The sequence below is a fragment of the Micropterus salmoides genome, unplaced genomic scaffold (genome assembly GCF_014851395.1).
Source record: "Micropterus salmoides isolate LMB-PRFRI ecotype aquatic unplaced genomic scaffold, ASM1485139v1 Ms_hic_scaffold_20, whole genome shotgun sequence".
Taxonomy (NCBI): Eukaryota; Metazoa; Chordata; class Actinopteri; order Centrarchiformes; family Centrarchidae; genus Micropterus; species Micropterus salmoides.
In genome coordinates, this window is record NW_024041151.1 from 7,695,799 (window position 1) to 7,717,117 (window position 21,319).

Below are 21,319 nucleotides of genomic sequence, written 5' to 3' on the forward strand. Positions count from 1 at the left end.
AGGTTGGCACATTCACTTTTAGTATTTCCCCACTCTGTGAAAGCTAGGTCTGGATGCCATCAGACTTTAAGCTAACGTTAGCAGCTCTGTCGGTCCTGCTCTTGGATAGGGAACCAAAGCCAAACTCGAGATATCTTTACATTTGCCAAGCATACCTGCTGGTTTTCATCCTAAATGCCTTTTCTCTTGTAACATTAAAATGGAAACACACTGCTTGAAAATGCTAACAATACAGCATAAATCTAACATCTGTGTTGCTTGACGGAGAGTGTAAACTAATGTTAAGCTGCCAAACAAGGTTATGAATGAAAGAAAACCTAACCTTAGACTTTTCATACTTAAAATTCAAGGACTTAACTCGGCACTGCAATACAAGAACAATGTCTTTCCATGTCTCATTAACTGGTGAGGATGTTAACTGTTTGCTTTTTTTTGTCTTTTTAGCAGAATATGGTGTATGTAGCCATCACGTGAATATTTAAGGCCCTTTATAAGGTTCTTGAATGAAAACAAGGCTTCAAACATAAAAAACATCCCGCAACATCGATTTCAACTGATTCATGGAGCTAACAATAGCTTTCTTAGCTAGCTGGCTACAGCTGATACAATCTGCTTGTAACAGTAGTCATTTCAGATGGCAAATATCAGGTCGCCTTCTAGAAATGTGAAGCCTGTTTTTGTCTACCTCTGTCTAAAATCAAGGACCCATTGTTTAAAATATTTACTAAGAATTTTGTGGTAATCATGTCACCATTATCAATGTGGACTGATTTGTGCTGTACAAGAACGAAAAGCTTGGCAGGCGTAACAGTAACGGTCAATAACAAAACTAATTTAATTTGTAGCTCAATTTAGTTTAATAATGAAACACGTTTCCTGTAATTGTAAACATGTCAGTTTATGATGAAAAGCAGTCCAAGACATCTTTTTCTGGTTTCATTCATGTGCGTCACATTCATTCATTCAAAAAAATGTTATGCTGCAACTGATCACCTGGTCTACAGCGTAAGTGTCAACACATTCTAGAAAATTTGCTCTTTTTTTTTGTTTTCCAGCCCGTACTGTGCCAAAGTCCTCAGAAAACTCCAGATGTTCGCCAAATGATGCTGGAAGGCTGATAAGGAATCAGCTTTCACCAGATGTCTTGTGCATTGACTCAGTGATTTAGTAGCTGTGAATGATGAAACAGTGTTTCTCACAGCCTGACTGGCTTTAATCATTATGAAAGCAGCTGCGGGGTCTGGGTGACGTCATGTCAGTGGATGGAAGCCAAAATGAGATGGTACTTTATTTTACATTTTTTTGTGCCTTTGGATATTAGATGTATTTGGACATGTTTGGAAAAAGCACATACAATCACTGGAATGTGGAAGTGAAATAAAATAAGTAGGGCTGCAGCTAACTATTATTAAGAGGGTGAAAGTGTATTCTAAACTCAAGGACCACTTATTACAAGGAACAAGGTACAAGGTAGATTTATTTGTCACATTACAACAGGTAGTAAAGTTAAACTGAGTTTGTAACTCCCTTCTGCTACGTAGCAGACAATACCCATTAATATGAAAGAAATTATAAAAATGTTGAACAGAAATCAACGTCATCCAGTGGAGAAGTGCTGAGGATGAATCTGAGTTTAAAAGTCTTGTGGGAAAAAGCTGCTCAGCAGTCTGGTGGTGCGGCAGCAGAAATTCTACATCTCTTCCCAGAAGGCAGCAGGGTGAACAGGCTGTGGCTGGGTGGGTACTGTCCTTTAGTATCCTCTGGGCTCTGCGTAGGCACCTCACCTCAACGATATCACTGATGCTCAGGAGATGGGTACCAATGATCTTCTGTGCAGTTTTAATCACCCGCTGCTGAGCCCTCTCCCATCCCATGCCAGTTAGTGATGTTTCCAGTCAGGTTGCTTTCTATTGCTCCTCTGTAAAAGATGACGAGAAGAGAACTTGCCATGGGAATTTGGCCTTCTTAAGCTTCCTCAAGAAATATAGTCGTTTTGAGCTTTCTTCACCGGCATGGAGATGTGAGATGACCATGTCAGGTTCTCTGTGATGCTGATTCCCTGAAACTGTTCACCTGCTCCACCTCAGCACCACTGATGCAGACAGGGGTGTGTGCCATTTTGACATTTTGACTTTTCGTAGAGTAAAAGCACAGGTGTTACTAATAACATTAACAATGGCTCTGTTTAATTCAAGTGCCCTAGTACAACATGACAGTGTGACAGTGAACCAGCATGCACAATGCCAGGACATCCAACAAAGGAAGAAGTCCTTTGGATGAGGGACGAAACGTCTTCCAGTATCTTCAAGTCCAGTTGCCCTTGATTTTAACCTTTGTTGGATAACTATGACCTGGATGACTGAGAATCTTCATAGACAATGCCAGGACACGTCTATCGTTTCTCCAGCCAACTTTAGATGAAACCACACCTCGATGGCTGCGTTCCCATGGAAATCAGTTAAAATATGATGGCAAACAATTATTTGAAAAAAATAGCACTTTGTGGTAGAGACAGAAATCTATTCCTATAAAAGGTACAAAATGAGTGGCTGCTAATAAAAAATTACAGGTCAAAGAGGAGAAGGAACACACTTCAATTTCCACATTTCATGATGCATACCAAAAAAAAGACAGTGAAAAGTTTGTCTCAAGAATATACGGAAGTATACAAGCCACTAAAACCATTCTACGTTATCTATTAAACAAAAATTGGAGACAGAATCAGAAACACAAATATCAGAAGAGACCTGGATGGAAATACGTGAGACACAAGCGACCACTGCAAACTCAAGATCTCTGAGTGAGTTCGGCTGGAAGAATGTAGTGAGATTTACTCCTAAAACATCAGCACTGCAAACAGGCACACAGAGAGGTGAGAGAGGTGGCTACCGAGATAAATAAAATAAGTGGGGTAGGATTTAGATTTCTCTTTTGTCACTTTATACCTTGGTAAAAAAAGAAGAGTCCTACAGAACAATAAATACTTATTGAAGATATTATTGATAAGTTGTAGGAAAGCTATAACTAGGAAATGGTTGCAACTAGACCCTCCAACATTGGACTAGTGGTGTTTGATTATCCAAGAAATCTACTGTATGGAGAGGCTTACCTTTGTATTGAGGCTTCAGTTGGAGAAGAGCACTGAACGCTGGGAAAAATGGATTGTGTATTCACCTTAAGTAATATTACATTATTCCATGATGTATGTTTAAAAGAATACTTTGATTTTAACTGTAACAACCACAATGGCCTCATATTCTTTTTACATGTAAATAAATAAATAAATAAATAAAAGGTTTTTTTTTAATAAAACTGAGTGGCTGCTGTGGAATCAGAAGATAAAGCGGGTCGCACACTGCTCGATTTGCCGGTGGTTCAATCCCGGGCTCCTCCTGTGTGTCTTAGTGTACTTGGGCAAAATACTGAACCCCAAGTTGCTTCTGACGGTTGTGCCATCAGCTTATGAATGGGGTGAATGTGACATGTAGTGAAAAGCACTTTCAGTGTTCGTAAGTCTAGAATGGCACCATATCAGTACAATCCATTTACCGTGAGTGAACAGTTTAAACCCCCAGCCAGTCTCTATCAAAAAATTACTTTGACAGCTTTGGAAAACCTGTACTTTATGAGTAGTAAGATTGACATGCATACTGAATTACATCCCTCATTAGCTGCTATTAAAGGCCTTTTAATTGATTGCACTCCAATAAGCTAAGAATGTGGGAAACTTCCTGTCAGTAGCGTATTATTATCATGAAGAAATGTCTCACCGGCCAGTTCTAAATGATGCTAATGAACACATATAATACAGCCTCTTTGACTCAAACTGTTTGAATGTTTCCCATTACTCAACATCAGACACCCACTGAATATAGAGTTAGGAAATGGCACGCTAGCTAATTCTTGTCTCATATGTGTTCTGATAAACATTAAATTCTATTTTACAAACTTCTGTCATATCATATTTCGCAGGACCCGTGAGAGCACAGTTTGATACTGAAGCGTCAGTTGGAAAAACTGAAACTGGATTCAGCTATCCTTTATTTTATCATTTACACCTGTGTTTTTCACCGACAGTCATAATGATAATGCTAAAATGCTGATGTTTAGCAGGAATAATGGTTACCATCTTATGTTAGCATATTTGCCAATTAGTGCTAAACACAAATTACTAGTGAGGCCGATTAAATGCCATTTGTTTTGGAGCCAAAGTATTGGACAAATGAAAATCTTAACCTGGTGATGGCACTACATGAAACATTAAAGATCACCCAAGTTTTTACAATTCATCCTGAGGGGGGCGTGAACGTCTGTATCACATTCATGGCAATCCATCCAATAGTTGTCGAGTAATTTCAGTCAAAACCACTAAGTCAACCTGCTGATGGTGCTAAAAAGAAAGTGAGGGAATCACCAAAATCATTATGATTACTCTTTTGGGGGACGTGACTGTCCAAATTCCACATGCACCCATGAGACATAAAATCTGGACCAATGTGGAGGAGCCATGCTGCAAGTGAGGCTAAAAGCTTTATAAATAACAGAGTAGCTGTAGTGGCTGTCTAATAAGGGTCACATAAAAAAAGGAAACACCTGTGAAGACACCTTGGAGTCAGCATGAAGAGTTTTGCGGTTGGTCAGGAGGAGGAGGTGTTTGACAGCACAAATGACTGACACAAACAGTGAGGGAGTTGGACAGATGAGAGCCACGGGCGCTGGGAGTGGGGGGCGTATGAGGGTCAACACGTCGCCTGTGCATTGAGTGTGGCCCAGCAGCTGTATGCATAGGGGAGCCATGGCCTCCTGCTCTGCATGTCAGGGGCCGTGATTAATGACCTGAAGGCCTTGCTCTTTGCTCCCCCCCCCCCACACACACACAGAAGTTGCGGCAGCCACTGCTCATTTAGCTAATGGACGCAGGCATGGACAGACAGACAGGCACAGGAGACGAGGGCTTATATATGAGTGCACATGTATGCGGAATGAAAGCAATTTCCCTCTTACAAAACACCACTTTTCCTAGGCTCTATGTAATTTCAGGGTGAGAGCAATGATTTCTTAGATTACCATGTGCACGGCTGTGTGCCTGTTCAATGTCGAGGCTGAGAGGGTGCCCAAGCCTGTGTACCGGTTCCCAGCTTGTCAGGCAGCTGTCGAGGGGTGATTTATGACCACTAGACTCCAACCTGTCTTCACTGCCAGCACAGTATTGTTACAACTGACAGCTAATGAGGCCAGACATGCTTTCAAGCAGAGCCCTTAACAGGACTTCAATCTTCCCCCGTCACAAGTACCATTTTTGCACTCTCTCACACAGCACCCTCCTTTCTCTATGCCTTCCTTGTTCTCTGTCTTTCTGTGGTGGAAAATGTGACAGGCTCTGAAAAGGCTTCTGCCACACACACATTTTGGCAGTGGGCAGCAGCTAACGCTGAATTTAATCTAATAACCAACCCCTTTCACCAGGCTTTAAAGGAATAGTTATAGAAATTCTTCTACTTGCTTTCTTGCCGAAAGTTAGATGTGTGGAATGATACCACCCTCATGTCTGTACACTAAATATGAAGCTATAGCCTGGAGAGGGTTAGCTTAGCTTAGCATAAAGACTAGAAACAGGGGGGAAACCGCTAACGTGGCGCTGTCCAAATGTAACAAACTCTACCTGTTAGCACCTCTAAAGCTCTTCCAGTATTTCAAATGTATGCTACTTTATACTTTCACTCCACTACATTTATTTGACACCTAAAGTTACTAGTTACTTTAAAGATTCAAATGTTTGGTAACACTTTAATTTAAAGGTATGTCATTTCTTTGTAGAAAATGATGTAATTTGGTAGTAATTATGAAGGACACTGTAATTTCCTTCAAAGAAAAGCTCAATTTAAACCCAAGTAATTCACTTTTTGTTAATTTTCACTGGAATATTTATTGAATGGCACTGTAAAGACTAGATTTAGAATTAATCTGAATTAATTAAATTCAAGTGTACCAATTGGACGGTCTCTATTTTTCTTCCCAGGAAACATAGTAAAGTAAAGTAATTAGAATTAGTTCCAGCTCATTCACCTTCAATATTAAAAAATGCTATGTTAATGCTATGTTACGTTTACTTTTGGTACTTTCAGTAAATTTTGTTGCTAATACATATGTAAAACCCAAGTTCAATGCATGACTTTTACTTGTAATAGAGTATTTGTAATCGTGGTACTGCAACTTTTACCTAAGGACCTAAGTTACACTACTGTTTTTTACACTTCAGTTTTTGTACTGATCAATTTGTACTTCACAATTGAGATGTACCTTTGGTCAGAGCCCAATCTTGGATCCCATCGTCCTTTGACTATTTGAATGCAGATGCATTTTAAAAAGGTAATAAAAACTAATTTCTAGGGTTCCATTGAGTCAAAGTTAAGTCTGAGATTTCATTTTGGTCAATGCATTTTGCCTCTTTTGCTCTCCACACAGATGGTTTACCTGCATGCCATGCAAAGCCCACTTAAATGTGATTTATCATTACTACTTGGACTATAAACAGACTACAAATGGCTTCCGATACCAAAATCTTGTCTCTTGCCCACAGATTCTGAATTCATACGCAGTTGTCTGTTTATTGGAGATTAAATAGAGTCAGGCTAGCTGTTTCCCATTTTCCAGTTTTTATGCTAAGCTAAGTGTAACCTGGCTCTAGCTTCATATTGTCACATACAGACATGAGAGAGGTATTGATCTTCACATCAAATTCTTATAATACTGTGGGGAATCTCATTATCAGAACATTTGTTTATGTTGCATCTAAACATGGATTTTGACATATATATCATCATCGGTTTGGACATTATTGTCAATATTTTATTGATAAAGTCATGGTAACGACTTTTTTGACTGAAATTATAACTGGTGAATTGCAGTAATTATGAAAATATGTTTTTTACGTCACTCTACATCTGCACTTGTATTTAAATTTTTTGCCGTTTATATACTCTATATTATATTTCAACTCCATTACATTTCAGAGGGAGATATTATACTTTGTTCTCCACTATATGTATCTCACAGTTACTAGTTTACAGATTAAGAGTTCACAGACAAAACATACCAGCGTCAGTATTTAGTAATAATATAATTGTCTGAAAGGGACCATTCTAACTAACAAGTACGTTTACTTTAATACTTTTGTGCTTTTACTTGAGTTTAAACTTGAAAGTATGACTTTTGCTTGTAACAGAGTATTTTTATTGAGCAGTATTGCTACTTTTACTTAAGTAATGTAATGTATGAGATACTTTTTTTTTTTGAACCTCTAAACAAACTCTCCTTTTCTGTGAAAAAGCAGGCAGTATAAAAGTCTCTGGCAGCTTTCCAACTTTTAACCCCTTGTTCCTTGTCAGCCATGATTAATGGCAGACTAACTATCTGCTAGCTTGCATTGCCGCTGGTGCCATTGTCTCCTGGATACATAATGAACTCTGACAAGTCTTTTGGGCCCTGCAGTTGATGTTTTCATTAAATGCTGCAACAGTGACTCCTGGAGGTAGAAAGGAAATAAATATAACAAGATTACTTATTTTATCACGTACTGTAAGTGTTTAATGGCATTTATGAATAAACTCCATACTCTGGGCATATAAGTAATTTACATATTCCAATTTTACTTATTCTACCAATACAGATATACATGTTGTAGACATTAAATACTTCTTCTATATTCATTCAAACTTGACTTCTTTTGGCTTTAAAAGTCATCTTGTACCTCAGCTTTGTAAAGGTCTTCTAGTTAATTGATCTGCTTACACATTTTTACAGACGTGCCTTTTTTCCTGACAACTATAGTCTTACTTCTATTTATAATACAGCTCTGTCATGAAACCACCTGATCTTGATCTTGATCTTTATGTTGTCAATGGAAAGCACTTTGTGTTCCTAGCTTGAAAAGTGCTATTTAAATAATAAATACTAATTATTATTATCTAGCTCCATGCTCAACATCTGATGGTAACAAATAAATAGCTTAAAATTTCCTTATTGAGTTTTCCATTTTTCATTTAACAAAAGAAAGACAGAAAAGGAAAACACCAATTTTCGGTTCACATGGTTCAGCTCAACATAGACAATAAAGACAATACAGGCATATCTATCAAACACTGCACATGCAAACATTTTCACAGTATCAAAACAACAACCACCATCATTGGATCTTAGCATCTCACAGACTTAAAATGGCAGATACATTCATAGAGATATTTGAGAAAGGCTTTCCTGGGGGGACATAGTGACGCTGCAGGGGGGGGGCATGGATGTTGAGCAGTTCTAAAGTTGCATGAATATGATTCATGTGGTGTCATAAACAAAAAAAAAGTGTAGTGTTGCTAGCAAGGCTATTTTGTCTATTTGTTTTGTTTTATTTCAATCGCCTGTGTTGTTAATGATTGATAAAAATCCTTTTGCTGGAGTCGGGGGGGGCTTGAACTTTTTTCTGCTTATAAAGGGAGGTGTGGCAGAAATAGTTTGAGAACCACTGTATTAGACAAATACGCTCCACTTTTATCCCATTACAGGAAGTCCACTGAAGTAGCGTATTTTTAACTTGCACAGAATGTCAAGGTGTTAAACAGTTTCCTATGATGTACACAGTAATGTGCATACTAGGAAGACCACGGAGAATAGAAACTGGATCTAATTCAAGTTCCTAACATGTTCTGCATTTCATACAGGACAATTTCCCAGCATTTTTGTGATTTGGTACAGGACCAAAGATAATGTGTAAGGCTGCCAGTATTTGTTTAGCATTTAAGGCACGGTGAGGAGATAGTGGGCTTACATTTGGAGAGACGATAAATATTCTCTGTGTTGTATTTGGAGTTGTGATGTCCTGGTTTAGATACATATTGTTATGTTCTTTTTTTATTGTTCCAGATATCTTTCCACATATCTTCTGTAATCTCTACACCCAGTTCCCAAAAACCAAACAGCAGGATTTTTTTTTTTCTTAATATAATGGCTGAAGGATAAAAATGCCCTTTGAGTCCCAATATAGAAAATCAGGGTCCTTAATGATTAGAGTAAGAGTGATTGTTAACCTTCCTTCAATACGTTGTACTGCTATAAAATTAACCCCTTTAACAAGCAATATATATATATATACAGGCACTCAGTACAAGATCAATAGAGGATGGGGTCTACCACACCAGGCATGACCACAGGTGCAGACTGTGCAAAGATGCCCCTGAGACAGTGAAGCACATAACAGCAGGGTGTAACATGCTGGCAGGAAGTGCGTACATGGATAATAACCAGGTAGCTGGCATAGTGATTGAATAATTGATCTCTTTGGGATGTGAACAGTTATTTAAATGAAACTATCTGAAAGGTTCAGAGGGAAAAGCCCCATCAACAACTCAGAGGCATCTGAGACATGGTAAGTAAACCAGCCACTGGTTTGATCTTCAAAAAACTGTACAAACATTTATAATTAAATTTAAAAAATGTATAAATTAAGTAATTAATACTATAGTTGTCAAATAAACATACTGGACTGAAAGTACAATGTTTCCCTCTGAAATTTAATGGATAGTAGAGTAAATTAGCACATAATGAAAGTAAAGCAAAATTTCTTCAAAATTGTATGTACGGTACTCGAGTACAAGTACTTTGATACTTCCACCACTACTAACAACTTCTGAAACACGACAAGGAGCCCCAAGTAGACACTATGTTCTAAGAGGTTGGGAACCAACCTGAAAAGTCACAAACTGTAAAATAAATGTAGAAAGTAGCATAAGATTGGAATACCCAAGACCGTAGTTTGTGGAAGAAGTAGGATCTATTTTACTTTAGTAAAAGTGGCAATAGGCCTCCTACGGTGTTGAAATACTAAGTAAAGGTAAAGGGCCTACATACAAATTTTAACGCAAGAAACAGTATAACTATTAGCATCAAAATACTCTTAAAGTACCAGAAGTAAAAGTATTCATCATGCAGAATGACATGTTATGTTAATATGTATTTCATGTTGCAGCTGGCATAGGTGGAGCTCAGTTTTATTACTTTATAGATGGCTGGGTAGCTTGTGAATTTGGCCCCAGGATCATTAAAGACTTATCTTAACTGATAATAATACATCATAATATATTTGATGATTATATTTTGTTACTAGAAACTGCTGTTAGCAAATAAATGTAGTGGAGTAAAAGCACAATGTTTTTCTCAGAAATATTTAAGTACAGTACTTGAGTAAGTGTATGGGGTTACTTTCCATCATTGCATTTTGCTGATAATACGTCTGTACTATAGACGTATAAGTAAGATTTTGAATGCAGGCCTCCCCCCACACACACTATTTTGTACACTGAGGTGTTGCATCGGGTTGCTTCCTCCATGGTGGTAACACACTCCCGAAACTACATCATTACAACCTGGACTCCGCTGCCCTCTGCTGGACGTCTCTCTCAAACTGAAGTTTTCCGACTCCACAAAAGTTTTGCAGGAAGTCGAGAAACAACTATAAGTGTTGGGAAGCAGCTTCTACTAAAAGCCTGTGGGCGCTGGGAGGCTGGTTACGCAAAGGTTTTACGCAACCTTGTGAGAGCTTTCTTTTAATAGTTATGTGTGTTTGAAAAGTATTTCCCTCCTTTTTTATTATATGATAATGTATGGTTGCATTTTTTTTATCACATAATTGGAAAAAAGTTGTTGATCCCAGCACGAATCGGATTCTCTCTTGTTGTTCCTGATGTTGTTCCCTGCTGCTCCCTCCCCTTTCCCACCGGCTCCTCCTCTGTCTGGCTTCTCGGTCCATCGAGCGATCTTCCCAAACTTCCCGTGCCAAGGCTTCCTGGAGCTATTTTATGTATGTGGCTCAATGCCGACAGTTGGAACCAATGGCGGAGGCGTGTAAGATATGAAATATAAAATATGGTACTGACGACCGAGCAGGCAGACAGACCTCTGACCCCGTTATCCACACCGGAGCAAGTTTTCAGCAAGGACTTCCGCGGGAATCGGTCGACGTAAGTCTGGATAAGATGGAGAGGAAGGGCCCGGTTTGGCGTTTCAGGCCTAATGCGTTGTGATTATTTGCACGCTTATCCTGCTTTTTGAATTAAGGGGCTGTGCTGACCTTTAATGTATGCATGTGACACCTACGTGGCACGAAAGCGCAGACAGGACTGAACTTTTCATACTATGTTCTTGTCTTGAATGATGGCTGCCGGTCGGCTTTGGCTGTTTTGTGCAATCGTTGGAGAGGTTGTGTGTTTTCCTGCACAATGAATGTGCTATGACACGTTTGACATTCTTGTGCAAGTGGTGGATGTACAGGAAAGACAGAATAGCGTGTTGTGTAATGTGCGCAGGTCTGAAGTGGAGAATGGAGGTGAGAGGAGACAAAGGAGGCGTGGAGGGTCACCTGCAGACCTGCAGCTCTGTCTGGACACAGAGACAGAGCCCTCAGGGAGCAGGAAGAAACCAGCAAGCAAAAGGTGAGGAAGGTTTTCTTGTCCTCTGTGTTGCTATATAAATTGCTAATATAAACACTGTAGCATCAGTCGATTAATCGATGGGCGGACAGACAGTCGTTTAAGTCATTTTCCAAATTCTTTCCAAATGTTTTTCCTAAAAAGATCCAAATGTTTCACTTCCAGCTTCTTTGATGCAGGATGTTTCTCTGTTTTAAATCACTGTGGAAATAAAATATTGGACTGTTGCTGGTGGCACAAAAAGGAAATTTGAAGAGGTCACTTTAGACTCTGAGAAACTATGGTGATGTTTATGATTAATTTAATCCTGTATATTCCTTAAACAGGTATTGGCATTGAGAGCATGAATAAGTACATTTTAAGCATAGACAGACACACAGAAAATACACACACACACACACGCACACTAGACATTAGTTTCACTTTAAGAAAAGCAAACATTTAAATGTAATTTGAATTTAATTTAAATTTCAATCGATTAAAATTTATCAGTAATGAAAATAAGTTAGTGTTAGCATTAGTTGTAGCCCTAAAAACTTCTAAAGCTTAGCTAAATATTTTGAATTGCAAAGACAACTAGATTTAATGTAGGTACCTTGATTCTTACTAAATCTGAACTTTCAAGTGTTTTGTATCAGCCGGGTGTATAAAGCTGTCAAAATGGTAATATATTATTTTATGTAGTCTATTAAAATCTAAATTACTACAGAGTAACACCCTGAAGAAATAGAAAAAATATAATAATTATTTTCTTGAAAATTAAATCATATCATATAACTGGATTTATTTGAACTAAAGTTGTCAGTAGACATTATGTTTTTTCCTTCACCTTCTGACTATAACACAGTAATTCCACCTAACTACCTGCATGATCAAAGTGCTGTTTACAGATCTTGCTGATGCTGTGTAAGCAGTGGTTACATAACCACAGCTGACACCATGCAAAGCCAAATGAAGCACATGTACTTTTGACAAATAATGTTTAGTGTGCATCAGTAGTGAGCAAGTAAATCATGTTTTATCATGAGTTGTAGTCCTCTCCTCGCCACATACTGTAAACATAAACACTTACCTTTTATTTGTCAGACTGAAACCTGTGCAGCTTTCACCAATGCTGAGTCCAAGTGACTGTGAAACAAAGTCTGAGAGGAATAAACCCAGCCATGTAAGGACACACACTCATCTAACGATTTTCACCAAACTATGTACAAATTTTACACGTTTTTGCAATCTAGTAAGAAAAACAAAATGTCTTTGTTGTTCTTTTCAGTTATCAAAGACAAACGCTCATTATCATAAGTTATTCAAGGAGGTCAACAAAGATGAGTTACTCAAACAAAGTAAGTATCAGATTCTCTTTTCACATGAACGTGAGAAGCAAAGAAATATTAGATTTTTAATCTAAACGTGGAGTATTGTTTGTGCCAACAGGTTACACTTGTGCCCTGCAGAAAGACATTTTATATCAGGGGAAAATGTTCGTCTCTGAAAACTGGATCTGTTTCCACTCCAAAGTCTTTGGCAGAGATACCAAGGTATGATACTGTGAAAACCTACTTTAATAATGGAACTCTTTTACTGTAGTGCCAGTGGACGCTGTATGGCTGAATTCTCTGGTGTACATAGTGGTGTTTTCTCATTTCCAGATTTCAATCCCTGTGGTGTCTGTGACGTTTATTAAAAAAACTAAAACTGCATTATTAGTGCCAAACGCCCTTGTGATTGAAACTACAAGTTATCAGGTAAGAAGATTGTTGACACAATCATTTTTTCCCCTTTCGACATAAACATGAAAGTGATTCTAAATTACTGTTTTCCAGCACGTGTTTGTGTCATTCCTCTCTCGAAACACCACCTACAAACTTCTGAGGTCCGTCTGCGTGCATTTGGAGGTAAGTAACATCTAAAAGCACTCATCTTTATCATAATCTAATTCAGTGGTTTCTTTTTGAATTTTTCCAAAACGAAAATGAAAGTAGATGACAGTACAGAAAATGAATCGATAACCAATTTTTTAGTATAAGCCCAAATATTAAATAGTTAAAGTTTTGTGAGGATTTGCTGCCATTCACTAGTTTATTTCACACTAAATTTAAAATCCTTGTTGTTTCGGACTGTTGGATAAACAAAAATGCAGTTTGAAGACATCACCAAGGGCTCTGGGAAATTGTGATGGGCTATCTTTCACTATTGTCTGTATGCTAAACAGGAAGCTAACGCCAGCAGCCAGTTAGCTTAGCTTAGCACGGAGACTAGAAAGAGTGTGAAACAGCTAGCCTGGTTTTGTCCAAAGGTACACATAGCCCTGAAAAATCTCAAAAAATCCACTACACATGGAAGACAGTGGAGCATTTAGCGGCTGAAGGGTGAGATATTTCCCTGAGGACGTGGGGCAGAGGTCAAAACCGAGCTAAAAGGGGAGCGAATCATGAATGTCTGCTGGGTGTCTAAATAGGCAACTGTTTGTTAGCACGCTTTCCACAACTAAATAAATAATAATATTCCAGTGTTGTGTTTATAGCTTTTTCTGCTGCTCCGAAGTGGCAAAAAACTATTATAATATCACTATTTTACTTTTAAAATACTGGTATATTTCCTTCTGCATACTAATGTGCGCCCTCTGTCATTCCAGGTGGATAAGACTTGTAGCAGCTCCAATTTTTCCTCTGCTGAAAACAGCTTCAGAGTGAAATGCCCACCGTCGATTCCTCTGGTCAGTCAGGGATCTGTGCTGTGTTTTTGTACTGGATGTATTTATTGTACACAAGGAGGTTTTCTTTTCTCCATTGTGATAAAAGGTCTATAGAAATGCTTTGTTCTCATGTTATACAATACCCACCCTGTATGTGGTATCCATTGTATATTTTCCTGTATGTACACTGCAGGACTTTTCTGAAGACTTCTCTGACCTCGATGGGGTTGTGCAAAAAAGACGCCAGGAGATGATGGAGAGCAGCAGCTCCGGTTCTCAAACTCCAGATTATGACAAAATAGCTGGTGTGTGCGCCATCTTTAGCCGTCTATGTATACTGTTACCCTTAACAAAGCAGCTATATACTTCTCTCCAAATATGCATAGAGTGTCAGATGTCACTGTAGCTCAGACAGTCTTTAGTTTGCAAATCGCTGGAGTTAAGCCAAGTGAAATTTGAGCCATTGAGGCTGTGGTTTTTGTTATAGCGAAGACAGTTGGCGTGAAAACAGCGATGAATGACATCTTTAGGTTACTGTTTATGTCAGCCAAGCTACTGTAGTGCACTGCAAGGATGTTTGTGATTCTATTGCTAATATTTACCCATGCGCAGCTGGAGTCACAGGATCTTTCTGTTTATTTGAGCAGACTTCACCAGCCTCCCAGACACATTTCTAAGTGCTGTGAAGACCGGAGAGGTTTCAGTCCACGCAGACATTCACCTCCAGACTCCAAGCCCAAAACACGGAGACGCCCTTAAGAATGGTAGTTTAATACCGGATCTCTTTAAGCAAGGAGAAGCTTTGTTAATAATGTAATCAGTAAAGTAATCAATCTATATATAGAAATAGTTTGACATTTTGCCAGACACTTTTTAGTCACTTTCTTTCTGAAAATTACATCAGAAGATTGATACCACTCACATGTCTGTACAGTAGAAATGAAGCTACTGGCACCTGGTTATCTTAGTTTACACTAAACTTCTGTAAAACCACAACGTGTCACTTATACACTTACTTTTACAGATTAAATAAATGAACTATAAGGTGTTAATCAGTCAGCTTTTGGTGTGCTCATGGTCAGAGTTTTTTACCTTTAGACATAACCAGGCTAGCAATTCCCTGTTTCCAGTCATAATGCTAAACTAAGTTAACCGTCTCCTGGCTCCTGCTTAATTACCAACTTGAGTGTTGTTTCAATCTTCTCATCTAACACTTGGAAACTAGAAAAGTGTATTAATTTCCCAAAATGTCAAAATATTCTTTTAATGTTGCAGCTTATTTATTTGTTCTCAATAAAGTAAAGTTGTACTACTAGTAACATATACCAAAGCAATAATTCTCTTTTTGTTTGTCCTTCTAGGGTCTACTAAATCAACCACACTCAAAGACAAATCCTCACAGCCCATGTCGTTACACGCCATCCTCCTTATCTATTTGTTTCTGTGAGTAACCTGTCATTATGTGACACACACACAACAAGCCAGACACACAAGAAGCCAGAGTGCTCTGTCAAGTTCATTTCCATAGTTTGGGCTTGTTAGCAATTGTTCTGTGCGGTTGGGATTTTGAATGTTCACCTGGCAACTGGTTTGTGTGTCTTCACAGAGTGAGCGTGCTCGTCCTGTCCACCTGCTACATGGCTTTCAAGATTGTGGCTCTTGAGCATCGTTTGAACTCCTTGGTGTCACTGGGGGAACACATTCGTAATCAGTAAGAGCTAGACTCACATTTAAATTTAGAGTGCACTGTTCCTGATAATCACTTAGGTAGTTTTGGCGTCAAAGATAACAAATGATGAACAAATAACTTTCAAATGTACTCGTGCTGTTTTTTGTATTTTGAATTTGCAACATCACACTTTATTTGGTTAATGATTTAGTGCAATTCTTGTGGCAGAAATGGTGTGAGCCACAGGTCCCAGGATGGAGTCAATGCTGAGATATATGGAGAACTGACTACCAACTTGTTAAAGCTAGAAAAGGTTTGTTTTTATATGTATTTATTTTATGGTCAATAGTTTTCCCGCTCCACTGACAGTTCACTGGTCTGTTGTATATCATATCATATATCAATGTTATGAATTGATTGACAGGATTTAATTTTACTCTGTTTAGCCAAGGAGGGTGTCATCTCTGACTAAAGGGCAGCTGTTAACTGAAGTGTGAAGTGGCAGACAACATGGAGGGACTGGAGTGCTCACTACATAAACAAGATTATCAAGTAGTTTTGTTATAGTAAAGGAATAGTTTCACATTTGGGGAAATATGCTTATCTTTTTATGGCTTTCTGGCCAATAGTTACATTAGAAGTTTGATACCACTCTCATGGCTGAACCAACTGTGGTTCAGGAGGTAGAGCGAGTTGCCTGTTAATCGGAAGGTTGGCAGTTCAACCCGAACAATCCCCGGCTCCTCCACCTCCAGGCTGCATGTCAAAGTTTCCTTGGGCAAGATACTGAAACCCAAATTGTGTATGAATGTGTGCAAATGGAGGAGCACTTAGGCTCAGTGTGTCAATGGTGAATGTGATGTAGTGAAAACGTACTGTGAGTACAAATACAGAGCATTTACAGCGTAGCTCTGTCCACAAAACCGACTTTCCAGCACCTCTATATTTTATTAGTTAAAATGTTATCTATTTTGTTTCATCCGTACAATAACTAAAGTGTAAAAACAACAAGATAGAGTCTCTGCTGGTTGCCTAACACTGTTATGACAAGACTCCAGGAAGTCATTGTTCCCGGCCCCGGAGTTTTTAGAGAGATCTGTTACAGAAGTCAAGTCTACTGAAGATAAATGCGTGGAGAAGTTTTTCTAAATCCTGCTGATTATTGATATATTCTTAAGGTGTTTTGTAACTGTCTTAATGTGGATGTTAAAATTTACCAAGATTGTGGCCTGGTTTGTGGTCTGTTTGCGACAGCTAAACATCAACTTGTAATCGTTCTTGGTACAAAGACAATCATTTCAGCTTTATTTCATTGATTTGTGGCCTGAACTTCAGTACTAGTATGGGACCAAAGTGTCCTGGTGATATCTTAATATAAATCTGTGGGTAGTTGGTGGGAGCAGAACTTTAAGAGTGCCATTATTAAAGAAGAGGCTTATTGCGGGTAGTAGAAGTGCAGCAGGAACCCTGCCTGTCCGAGGCATCTTCTCTCTTGACTGCTCTGATGCCAGGCAGTTGGCATGCAGTAAAATCACATCCAGTTCCTTAATCTTTGATCTTAGTTTGTTAGAGATTTCCTTAAGAGGCGAAGCTCTGGGGCGACTGAGGCAAACTTTTGGTGACCTCGCTGGCCTTATCAGTCTCGTCAACCCAGCTGGAATAGAGCTGTTCTCTGTTTTTGTTGTCTTTCTTATCTACAAGGTTGGTGTTACAGAATGTTTTCTTTGTTGGGGTGGGGGCAGATGACGGGGCAGTGACCGGCGGGGGAATTTTTATGCCAGCGCCTCCATTTAATTAGTGAATCCCAAAAGGGGTTAGGCAGAGGAGAGAGAAGGGAGGCAGAATTAAGGAGCTGATCCATGAGCTGATTCTGGCCGCAGGATTTGCCGAGCCATGTATTGAACCTGTTGATCTCTCTGCCAACTGTTGGCACTGGTCCATGGATAATCTGTTTATTTATCAGTTGATTATGTTCCTGATAGTGGTGTTTTCCACAACCACAGTTAAAGGTTGAATCGTCTCTTTAGATGTTTTTTTCCCCCTTTGCTCAACATGATACATTTTCTTCTTTTCAACTTTTCTGTTTGCTGGCACTCTTCAGAATACTCCAGACTTATCATTTGTCATCTCCACATCTGTCTCATGGAGATTTATTGATGGTTCAAACCTGTTTTCTAGTTGTAATGTCGAGGGTGACTGTTGTTTGTGTTCATGCCCACATTTAGCTGTCTGCCAGATGTTCGGGTCAAAGTTTGCTGAACAAAATCCATAAATTTTACCCTCTGTGGGAGTGCAGTCTATCTTTAGGTTTCATCTAACTCTCAAGAAAGCAAATGAGCATATTTCCCAAAATGTTGAACAGTTCTCTTAAGCTGGACTATGTTACGGCGATATTTAAAGTAGTTTTTGGTGATAGTAGTTTAATATGATTTTACTGTGCATGTTTACAGATATCCTTCATTTTTGAAATCCTAGATTCAAAGAAACCTCCAGAAGCTACTTGAAGAGACTTAAGAGAAGACTTTTGGCCGGTCCAGACAGAAGCTTTGAAGAAATGCTGATTTATCACTAAAGATCAGCAGTGATCGCATTAGTTTGTGAACTTTTACTTAAATTGTGCAATAATAGCTTCTTTCCCTTTTCCACTCAGGACTCTTTCTCAACTAAATGTTGTGCTGGAGGGTGAACTGAAGCAGCGTGTTAGTGTGCCAGTGTTAGTGAAGAGAAACTTTAAGCATGTATGTAGTATTTATCTGAGAGCTTTTATTTTGCATTTCACAAATTGGATTTTAAAGGTCCAAAGTTCTTATTTCAATGTTTTCAAAACATTCCTTAAAAGGTCAACTTATGCTGTTTATTTGTCTTTTGTTAGAATTAAATTCCCAGTGAATTATATATTTATATCATGTATATAATTCACACAGCTAGAGATGTCTGTACAATATCTTTTAATTACATTGATGGGCAATTTCTTACAGCGTGTGGTATCTAAAGATAGAAGTTGTCAGGGTTACGTGAGTAGAGGCTTTTAATATATTTTTTATGGTAAATGTGGCCTAACAACCATATAAATTACAGGTTTATTTTAGAGCTTCTCAACTGGTCATAATTTAAACATTTGTTCTGTTACCTTAAACATTTTCACTAAAACTTAGATTTTTTTGTTGAGTGTTTGTGTACTAAAAGGACAGTCGATCATTTCAGGAGCAGTAGAAATGAATCGGCGTGTGTTTTTAACTATGGTGGTGTGTGTTTACATTTAGATCACAGACTGTGCCTTTTAACTATTGTATGTATGGCAGTCCTGAAATAAATGTCTCTCATACTGTGGCTGTTGAACTTTTCTTCGAGAGCGTTTGTATTTACTTAGAGCAGTGAGGCGCTCACCAGGTTACACACTCGGGTGACACACCTGCAGAGCGTATCAAAAGTAAAAGTACTCATTATGCATACGTGTCAGTGTTATATATGTATTATTGATTTGTTACTGATACATTTACCTATAAGTAGCATTTCAATGCTGTAGCTGCTCTGGGTTGAGCTTATTCTAACGTGTTATACAGATTTGTTGTTAAAGCAATAAAATACATTATATTGTATTAATAATAATAATAAATCATATGTTTTGTATGTAAAATCTTAAAGTCCATCCACAGAGGTGATTTGACTTATGCGCATGTGTGCGCATACAAACTGCTCTTTACTGACATCTATCTCCCTTCTGTTGGTTTTATTGTACTTTGTATTGTGCATTAGCGTCACCCAACTTACACCTGACAAGAGGTCTAATCATCCAGAATGATTGAAAACACCTGTGTGGGTGTCAGTGGTGGAAAGTAACTCAAGTACTGTAATTAAACACTAATCTGAGGTATCTGTAATTTACTTAAGTATTCCAATTTCATGACACTTTAAACTTCTACTCCACTACATTTACCTGACAGCTGGAGTTACTAGTTACTTTACGAATAAATATTTTACATACAAAACATACTATGGACTTTTTAACCATGATGCATTGTAAGAAATTATTACCCAACTGTATGAATCAAAAAATTAATTAGCAACTTAAATTTCAGTAAACTGAATTATTTTGAGGTTTGGACTGTTGGTCATACAAAAGACATTTGAATGTTAGCACTGTCGCCTCACAGCAAGAAGGTTGTGAGTTCAAACCCCGGTTGCTCTGGCCTTTCTGTGTGGAGTTTGCATGTTCTCCCCGTGTCTGCGTGGGTTCTCTCCGGGTGCTCCGGCTTCCTCCCACCCTCCAAAGACATGCGGACTAGGTTAATTGGTCCCCCTAAATTGTCCTTAGGTGTGAGCGTGACTGGTTGTTTGTCTATGTGTGGCCCTGCGATGGACTGGCAACCTGTCCAGGGTGTACCCCGCCTTGCGCCCGATGCCAGCTGGGATTGGCTCCAGCCCCCCGCGACCCTCTACGCAGGATAAGCGGTTGACGATGGATGGATGGACTTTGAGCTTGTAACTATAATACAAAATACATGTATTGATAAAGGAAATAACCAGCAGATATAAAAATAATCATTAGTTTCAGCCCAATAAGTTTCACCTCAACCAACTACAAGAGAAAAATGTTGCTCAAACATTAATACATGAGTAATAATAATAAAAGTCTATACGCTATATACACTTATGGGCCATTTGTATACACTGAGTACTTTTTCTTTTGATATTTAAGTACATTTTCCTGACTCTACTTCTGTACTTTAGTTAAGCAACATTTTCAATGTAGGACTAGGTACTTTTTCTTAAATAAATAACCTGAATACTTCCTCCACCACTGCTAAGTGTGCAGAGCATTTAATTTGCAAAGTATTACATATAGCTGAATAATCCTGTGAATGTAGTGGAGTAAAAAGTATAATATTTCCTTCTGATATGTGGTGAGGTAGTGGTATAAAGTCGCATTAAATGAAACTACTCATTGTACAAAGTTCTTGCGTAGATGTTCTTCATCACTTCTCCTCTTCAGCTAAACATAAACATGGTCTGTTGCATGGTTCAGTCTTTCTCTCTCTCTCTGGTCCTCTTCACTCCCACACTGTGGTGAGTCATTCTCATTTTTTTCCAGTTCCTGATTTATTCCTTCAGTGTCATTTTGGAAAGTATTTGTGTGTGTTATGTGATCATGCATTAACAATCACCTCAACACATAGTTTGTCATGTAGTTTTCAGTTAAGGGTCCACGGGATGTACACCATAACACATGCATCTGTAAAATAAGAACCTAATCCAATGCAAAAGCCCAACTTGGTGATGTATAAAAATAGTAATGGAGGTATATTGTTATAAGGATGGCTAGAGTGAACTGTAAATGGTTCATAAATAATTTATTAACAATTAATAAAGCCAACTGTTACAACACACAAGCACTAAGTGGTGAAAAGTAACTGTACTGTAATTAAGTACCATTTTGAGGTACTTGAGTATTCCCATATGCTATATTATACTTCTACTCCACTT

General features: G+C 38.4%; 1 protein-coding gene across 1 annotated transcript; it reads left to right on the plus strand.

Annotated features, from left to right (window-relative positions):
- Positions 1-10,627: 10,627 nt before the first annotated feature.
- On the plus strand, positions 10,628-19,165 carry LOC119914540 (GRAM domain-containing protein 2B-like). Its single transcript, XM_038733894.1, has 14 exons — positions 10,628-11,006; positions 11,352-11,477; positions 12,561-12,639; positions 12,745-12,814; positions 12,906-13,009; positions 13,121-13,216; positions 13,295-13,366; positions 14,107-14,187; positions 14,360-14,471; positions 14,814-14,930; positions 15,528-15,609; positions 15,773-15,877; positions 16,064-16,148; positions 18,311-19,165. Exons 1-14 carry the CDS (start codon positions 10,912-10,914, stop codon positions 18,347-18,349), a joined length of 1,263 nt encoding a protein of 420 aa, XP_038589822.1. The 5' UTR covers positions 10,628-10,911; the 3' UTR covers positions 18,350-19,165.
- Positions 19,166-21,319: the final 2,154 nt, after the last annotated feature.